Raw genomic sequence first — 8635 nt, forward strand, 5'->3', positions numbered from 1 at the left:
CACGAGGGGAGCGCAGATTTAACGAGTTAAGCCGCTTGTGAAGGGGGTCACACCGAGGGAAGGAGGTTTCACCGCTGCACAGAAACCCACCAGCCAGGAGGACCAGACCTGCAGCGCACCGGCAGACCTGCAGGACGTCCACCACACGAATCTAACTTTACTGTCCAAAAGAGCCAGAGAGCAGAAAACAGCATCAAAGTAGAGCTCGATCAAAACCAGAGCCAGACCAGGATCCACCACACCCCCGACAGAGGACACATCTGAGACACTGATGTCCTAGAATCATATGAATGTCCAGAAAGTTCTAAAATCCTGAAAACATCCTAAAATCTGAGAACTGTCCTAAAATCCTGAAAATGTCCTAAAATCCAATAAATGTGTGTAATGAGACAGTGTAATGTAGAAATGTAGGACATTTAGGACATCATGACGCAGTCAGAACTGCTGCATCACTGGTCCGTCCTGGACGTCCCAGTGAAATCTGTGGACAGCTGCGTCTGCGGAGCATCGTGAAATCTGCTGTCTGTAGAGAGATGCAGCTGCAGAGTTTTTATTAAATGTTGTTTTTTAATTTTTAAATGAAAGGAGAAAAACACAGAACACAGTCAGATAGAAACTATGAGGGATGATTTTGGGTGAACTGTCCCTTTAAGACGTAGCTGCGCTCGTTTGGAGCAGAATTTAATTATGATTGAGACAAACATGCATTAAAGTTACGGCGAGTAGAAAATGATTCGGTGGTTAGGCACAGTTATCTGATCTCACAGCTCTTCGCGGCTCCCGTCAGCGTCTCTCCACCGTCCCCGTCCCCGCTGCCGTCCTCGGGGACGGACGGCGGGCGACGGCGTGGAGGAAGACGCCGCGGACCTGACGTGGGCCGCCGTCTCTTCACCGCCGGCCGCTGCGGGACGGATGGGTCTCCAGCGGGCGTTTGAGTGTTGCGGGTGGATGAGGAGGAGGTCCGGCAGGTCGGCTGATGGAGGTCACGGTCCTACGCTGCGAGCATCTCTCGCTCCGGATTCTTCCGGGGACGCTCGCGCTCTGAGACGACAACACGGTCACACATTACAGCTCTCAGTCCACGCTCAGACATATTAATACTGTCAAATATTAGTACTCAGTCTGCCAAATATTAATGCTCAGTCTCTGAAATATTATACTCAGTCTGTGAAATATCAGTACTCAGTCTGTGAAATATTAGTACTCAGTCTGGCAAATATTAGTACTCAGTCTGTGAAATATTAGTACTCAGTAGGTCAAATATTAATACTCCGTCGGTCAAAAATTTGTACTCTGTCAGACATATATTAATACTCCACCGGCAAAATATTAATACTCAGTCGGTCAAATATGAATTTTTTTAACATCATGAAAACACACCAGGTACACACCGGGACCTTTAAATCACCAGATTTCAGAGTATTTCAGAGAGAACAATATTGTGGACGATAAGACAAAATACTGAAAAAATACAATAAATACATTTCAAGAACAAACAGTGAAATAAAATAAGATTTCCAGTTTTATATGTCAACATAAATGTGGGAGTCTAACTTCAAAACAAATATACATATGTATATATGTATGTATATATATATATATATATATATATATATATACACATAGATATTATTATTAAAGAGAGAGCGAGTGAGAGAACAAACCTGCTTTCTTCTCGGAGACCTCTGGGACGTCTGGAAGCTCGTCTGCAGGAACATCAGGAAGCTCAACTTCTCCCTGAGAGAGGACACACAGAAAAGACACATAGATAGGACACAGAGAGGACACCGAGAGAGGACACGCAGAGAGGACATGTGATTGGGTCGGAGCTGCTCATCTGAGCCTTTGACCTCCTTTTATTTTGAAAAACTCTGGCAGTGATGGCGATGGGACGGACCTGAGTGATGGCCTCCAGCTCAGCCAGGACGGCGTCCTCGTCCTCCTGTGACAGCGAGCCGGCCAGCATCTCGTCGATTTGCTGCGGGGACACAACCGTCTCTCAGTAAACAACAAACAAACAAACAAACAAAGACAGCCTCCGGTGGCGTCAGCAGACTCACCCTTTGGTACTCGATGGCGTCTTGAGTTTCATCCATGATCCGCTCGACCTCCTCGATGGACATCACCTGAGGACGGACACACAGACAATCATCAACAGGCACTGGCACAGGCGGACACGTTTATGAAGACGCTCCCTCGATGTCCCACCTCGTGCATCTTCTTCAGACACTCGTTTCCGACTTTCAGCCCCTGAATGACCTTCGCCTCGATCTGAGCGAACTCCAGGTCCTGGACCTGAAAGCAGAGAGGACACGTTAGTTTCTCCTCAGAGCCGTCCGCCCATCCGTCTTTCTGTCCGCGCCCCGTCCTCTCCTCCCGTCTCTCACCATGCGCTCCAGGTTCCCGATCTGGTTCTCGGTCTTGTCCAGCAGTTGATCCTGGTATCGTTTCTTCTTCAGCAGCAGGAGCGCCTTCCTGTTTGGACGCAGGAGTCGTGAGATCGGAATCACAGTCGGAGAAAATCAGAGACGAATAACGAGAAAAAAGACACGATCTCTGAGGAGAACGCGGCTCTCGTCTCGTTACTTTACAACATCCTGTTTCAAACAACCGTCTGTTCGGGGCTGATTTTATACTCCACGCGCTGAGCTGGAGGTCGAGATATTCAACGTCGTATTTTTTACTTTTACTTACTGTCAAAAGTAATTGTTGTTTTTTCTTTATTTTTCTATCATTCTGATTTGATTGATTTACTCCTTTTTCTATCTGCAAGTTTCTGTAAGAGAGAATTTCCTGCTGAGGGGTCTATAAAGTCTGAACCGAACTGACCGAACTGAACTGAACTGAACTGATCTGATCTTATATTTTGAGAGCAGGGCTTTTTCAATGAAGCTCAGATTTCTTGGCGGCGTTGAGGGAAAACGCCTCTGAGGCGGCGTCGAAGATAATGAAAGATGTCGAGACACACGAGGAAAAAATCTGTTGTTGTAACAATAAACTGAACTAAATATTTTTATTTAGTGAAAACACTTCTGATGAATAATGGAGATAAATGTGACACAACCAGTCAGATGATTTGATTTGTCAGATTTAAAAACAGTGAATATTTTTATTAACTCACTCTTTTTTCCCATTTTTCAGCAGCTGTTTGGCCAGCAGGCGCTCCTTCTCCAGCTGCAGGCTGATCCTCTTCTGATACTGTCGCAGTTTATCTCTCTGCTGCTTCAGTTGCTGCAGCGACAGCAGAGACACGGTGAGTTTGTGCAGGGAGGATTTTTTTTAAAAAAGGGAAAATGTCAACAACAACAACAACAAAAAAAATATATATAAATAATAATAATAATAATAATAATAATTATAAGTATTATTATTATTATTATTATAGTTGTATTTTTTAATTATATATACATTTTTTCTCATTTCTAGCACTTTTTCCAGCCCACTTCCTTGTTTGTTTTTCTTTTATGACTTATTTTCAGCAATTATAAACAAGCTAAAAAATATGAAATAATGCAAGGATTATACAGATATTACCACTAGTTTTTTTATTTCGTCAGAAATATCAATGGTAATATACATCATCAATCTATTCTTTATCCAACTTTTTTTACTTTTTAAAAATATTCTGACTTAAAAAGAAACTTTAGGAAAACTATTTTTTAACAATAAACTAAGGGAAAATGTCCAGAAAAATATAGCCATAATTATTATCTGTGTCTTTTTATTAAATTATGTTACAAAGGAGAAAAGTACACACATTGTTTGTTTGTTTCAATTTTCAGCACTTTTTTTCTGGTTATTTTTTGTTAGTTTGCTTTTGTTTTTCTTTTACTTTTTTTGGGCATACTTTCAGGTAATTTCGTGTAACTTATTGAGAAAAACTACTTCCTAACTAACTTTTGGGCCACGTCTTTTGACGTTGCTCGTGTATTTTTTATGTAACAAATCAAATCTTTCTTTATTTAAATACGAGTAACACCGTTACTGTTTGCCGGTGTGTCGGTGCCGGATCAGAGATAAGCCCACAGACCGCTGGATTATCGCAGCTGTGTTTTATAAAGTGACCGTGTGAAGAAGTTTGGGGCAGAAACGTTAAATCAGCTGATTTCTGACGGATGTTTGGTGTGTTCGGGGCGGGGCTAACGTTAGCCGTTAGCCGTTCGGCTAACGTTAGCCGCCGTTAGCTCGCGCGGGCTGCACTCACCAGAATAGCTTTGTCTTGTTCTGTCACGCGGCTCTGCTTCTTTTTTCCAAACAGGTTTCCCATCGTGACTCCGCATCACAGCCGCTCAGCGCCGCACCGACTCCGAGCCGCCGACACAACTTCTCTCAGGCCGCTGTTTACCGCAGCTGCTCCGCCATTACCGCTGTAGTCATCCGGCGTCCACACCCACAGCAGGAAGGACGGCGGCCGGCCGGGGACAAACTAAAAAAAAATAATCAAATATTCTGAAAAAAACAAGTTTATTTAAATAACAAATATCGTGTTCGCCGTTAACGAGCCTTTTGTTACGAATACTCTGCGTGTGAAATAAAAGAATTTAAAATATTTTTAAATACACTACAAAATGAGAGGGTGACGGTAGATCCCGCCTTACTCTGCCTTTCTCCGCCTCTGATTGGTTCAAACTGACTACTAACCAATGAAACCAACGAAGGCGACGAGCACTAGCCAATCACAAGTAGAGGAGGGCGGGACGTGTCGTCTCCAGAGTCATGCACGTTTACTGCCCTCGAGCGGTCAAAGAGGATAACTGCAGCACGTCAGCTGACGTCAACAACAACAACAACAACAACAATAATCGTAATAATGTATCTGTATTAGCAATCCATTCTTCATTTTTCATTTGACACATTTTCTTATTTGAAACTAACAAAACCTTTAGAGAACAATTTTTAAAAATAAGTTAAGATATTTTATTATTTTGTTCCTGCATGTGATTCATAATACTAGTATCTATTATATTTCTTATAATAATAACAACAATAAAATCAGTGTTATTAATTATAATAGCAACATTTCCATTCAGTGGCAGCACTTGCACTGTATTCTTGTGATTTTCTTTGAACAACTTCTGTATTTTATTATATTTTAGTTATGATATTCTACAGTGTGTTACTTTTTGTTGTCTGTCAGGGTTTTCTTTGCTTTATAAATGAACAATAAAATTAATGACAATAATATTTTTTTTTGTCTAACATTCAGGCGGGGGCATCATATTGAATTATTTAATTAATAATAATAAATCATTATTTGTTAATATCTATATTTCTATCCAGTAGCAGCACCTGTGCTGTATACTTGTGATTTTCCTGTACAAACTTCTGTATCGTATTTTATTATAATATTCTACGGTACATCACTTTTGGTTGCATGTATTTTTCTGTACATCAGGGTTTACTTGTGAAGTAATTTTTAAAAAATTTTAAAAATGTATATCCTCGCAGGCTGAATTGAAGGACCAAACAGCATTTTTTTGTCCTGTCCATCAAAAAAAGGACAAAACAAAGCTTTGGATTAACATTTATTCATGAAAAGGTCGCTCATTAGTGTCCATCCAGACATGAGTGATACAGGAGGAAGTACAGCACACAGCTAAACCACCGTCTTTTAAAAAATAAAATCAGTGCACACAGAATCTTACAAAGATTGCATAATATAAAGAAAGGTTAGAAAATTTCCCAGAAATAGTGCAATTCAAACCACCACCAGGAAAACAAAAGAGAAAAACCTGCTCCGCTTTCTTTGGGTGAAACTTTCCACCTGGACGAGATGCAGTTTGCTGAGGATGCAGGACGGGACGCGTGCAAAACAAGCCAGCGGCTACATGTCACTGAAGGTCACCGACAACAAACAGCCTTCATTGCACTTGGGAACGCAAATAGAAAATACGTGTAAATGTGACATCATCCGTCCTCGCCGCACATGTGGACGCAGAGCCAGTGTTTGAGTCTGTCCAGTTAAAAAGGGAACGAGGCTACATGTATGCAAAAAAACATCAAAAACAATAATGTGGAGAGCATTTAAATAAAGTTTTCACATTAAAAAAGACTGTAGTTTGTGAAGTGCGTCCTTTAAAAGTAAAACTGATATTCAATCAGCTGAGCTTCACTGAACGGAGACACAGGAAGTACAAACAGAATAAAATAAAATAAAATAAAATGCAATGACATAAATTAAAACAGACACAAGAATCCCAAACACCTGCTGTTAAAAAAACAAAAATAAAAATAAACGATAAAGCGTCTGTGTCATAAATCTGAGACATGACGCAGCTCGGGACGGAAAAAAATTCATGCTCAGTCTAAAAAGCATCTTTAACCCTTTGAAACCTGAGCTAATTGAGTTGATTACTTTGAAAAACAATGGAAGGCAACAAGCGACTCCTAAAGAAATGACACCAAAAATTAGAAGAAATTAATAAAAATACAAGAAAATTACCTGAAAAAACCCCACAAAAACAAGGAAATTACCCGAGAAAAGGGCTTAAAAAGTAACAAGAATTCTGTAACATAATTTTAAATACATAAATGTTGATTGATATAATATCATGAATATTATTATAAATATTTTTTTCTGGAGTTTTTTCAAAATTTTCTAAACTGACTTTTTGTATTTTGCAGGACATTTCTTCTACTTTTGAAAAAGACAAAGCAATTTGCACAGAAATGTCTCACAAATTGCAAACAATAAGTCAGTTAAAAAAATTATTTTAAAAAAAGTCCAGAAAAAAATTCTAATTATATTAATGATATTATATCAATTTTAACATCATATATTTGTTATTATGTGACTGAAATTTTTCAGGTAATTCCTTGATTTGTTTTTCGTGTGCTTTTCGGTCCTCTTCCTTTTTTTTATAATCGCTCTTTGTCCTTTTAACTTATGTTTCTTAAAAAGAATCTAAACCGATGAGTACAGACTTCGAAGGGTTAAATACTGTGAGAGGTGCCTGAACGCAGCACAAGAAAAGTGATCCAGGTTTCAAAGGGTTAAAACGAACTCTCAGCTTCGGCCTCTGAATGGTTTTAAAACGAGTCTACGCTCCTGACAGAGGTGGACAAAACAAACGCACCCTGAGATGCTCACCATGCGGGGGTCAGAGGTCAGGGGTCAGAGGTCACAGTTTTTCGGGGTTCTAAAACACATTTTGATCAGATTCAAAAGTTTTCCAGAATATTTTCACACATTTCTGTGATTCATCATCATTCATCAGTCTTTTTACTGTCAGCTGCCGACAGACAAACCCGACACACGGGAACAAAACACTTCAACGCCGTGACCTTTTGGGGAAAATAATAATGAGAATGACATGTTTCATGAGGTCACGGTGACCTTTGACCCCCAAAATGTAATCCGTTCATTGTTGAGTCCACGTGGACTGAACTTGAGGTGCTTTTGAGATTTTGTAGAATCGGACAAACGGACAAAAAAACCCCGAAAACATTACGTCTCCGCCTTCGGCTGTCGCCGCTGCAGAAACATAAAAATAACGATTTCATTAAAGGTCCGTTTCCATGGCAACAGTTCTCGCATGAAAACGTTAAACTTTTGTTGCGGTTTGGCCTTTCGTTCACACTGTAAACACAAATTTTTTAAACCGCCGCCCCTTCTGTCGCCGTGGAAACTGGAGATGATACTGTGAGGACCACGGGTGAGGACAGTGATGCGGTCTTCTTTGTACTGGCCTGGCGTGCAGGCTAAGTACTGTGCGTCGGTAACGTGACGCACACGGGCCCAGAGAGACTTTTTCACAATGACTTCCATCGGGAAGCGTTACCACGTGAACGCAGATTATTTTAAAAGGCAAAGTTAAGACTTTTCCTTCGTCGTTCTCGTGTAAACAGCTGAGTCACTTCCTGACTGCATCAGCTGTCCCTGTTATTTTGTCCACCTCCTCCCGACAGGCGAAGTGACAAATATCACATCGCCGTTAACGAAATAAAACACAGCCCGAAACCCGAAACTGTCCTCAAAGTGTCTGAACTTCCCTTTAACCCTTTCATCGCCCTCTCACCTCAGCGACATGAGAAAATTACAATTTATCGGTTTGCTGCTCGACGTCGCACCAACGACACCTGCATGCACAAATACGGAGATATGGAGAAAACGTGGATTAACACACACACACACACACACACACACACACACACACACACACACACACAGCTGCGTGATTCAAAGTGGCACCGCAGTGAAACAGGAGCTCCACAGAGCGCTCGCTGCCAAACGTACATTCAACTATCAGAAACTCCTCAGAGCGCCCTCTGGCTCCGCCTCTCCGCGGCTGAGGTCATCGGCCCACCTAACGTCCGACGAGGGCGTGTGCTACATCGACTGGTGTGCATATTCAACACTTACGGTCCCAAACAAACCCGCAGAGAGGAAGGCCACAGGGCAAAGGGCAAAGGTCAACCACCAACGTCCGTCTGTCCAAATAACCAACACGGCGTCCTAAAGGATGAGACCAAACCAGGGGCACTCCACCGGATTTACCCAGGGGTCAAATGACGGGAGGACAGGGGACAGATGACGAGAGGACAGGGGACAAATGACGGGAGGACAGGGGCCAGTCACAGCGGCCCCAAACATGGTGGTAGGATTAGAGGACATTTCTCAGATTTTAGGACAGTT

General features: G+C 41.5%; 1 protein-coding gene across 1 annotated transcript; it reads right to left on the reverse strand.

Annotated features, from left to right (window-relative positions):
• Nucleotides 1–547: 547 nt before the first annotated feature.
• LOC121958787 (charged multivesicular body protein 6-like) lies at nt 548–4391 on the reverse strand. The gene is made up of 8 exons (XM_042507907.1): nt 4205–4391; nt 3122–3231; nt 2388–2475; nt 2209–2295; nt 2061–2126; nt 1898–1978; nt 1665–1737; nt 548–1041 (listed from the first exon to the last, which is right to left on the reverse strand). Exons 1-8 carry the CDS (start codon nt 4265–4267, stop codon nt 992–994), a joined length of 618 nt encoding a protein of 205 aa, XP_042363841.1. The 5' UTR covers nt 4268–4391; the 3' UTR covers nt 548–991.
• Nucleotides 4392–8635: the final 4244 nt, after the last annotated feature.

This window comes from Plectropomus leopardus, chromosome 19 (assembly GCF_008729295.1).
Source record: "Plectropomus leopardus isolate mb chromosome 19, YSFRI_Pleo_2.0, whole genome shotgun sequence".
In the NCBI taxonomy this organism is placed as follows: domain Eukaryota; kingdom Metazoa; phylum Chordata; class Actinopteri; order Perciformes; family Serranidae; genus Plectropomus; species Plectropomus leopardus.

Excerpts from the sequence above, each read along its gene's own strand:
- LOC121958787 (XM_042507907.1), bottom strand. The coding sequence starts at position 4,267 with ATGGGAAACCTGTTTGGAAAAAAGAAGCAGAGCCGCGTGACAGAACAA. Across the intron at positions 2,476-3,121 it reads CTGAAAAATGGGAAAAAAGA|GAAGGCGCTCCTGCTGCTGA; the intron begins GTGAGTTAATAA and ends GCGTCCAAACAG. Across the intron at positions 2,296-2,387 it reads TCGGGAACCTGGAGCGCATG|GTCCAGGACCTGGAGTTCGC; the intron begins GTGAGAGACGGG and ends CTCTGCTTTCAG.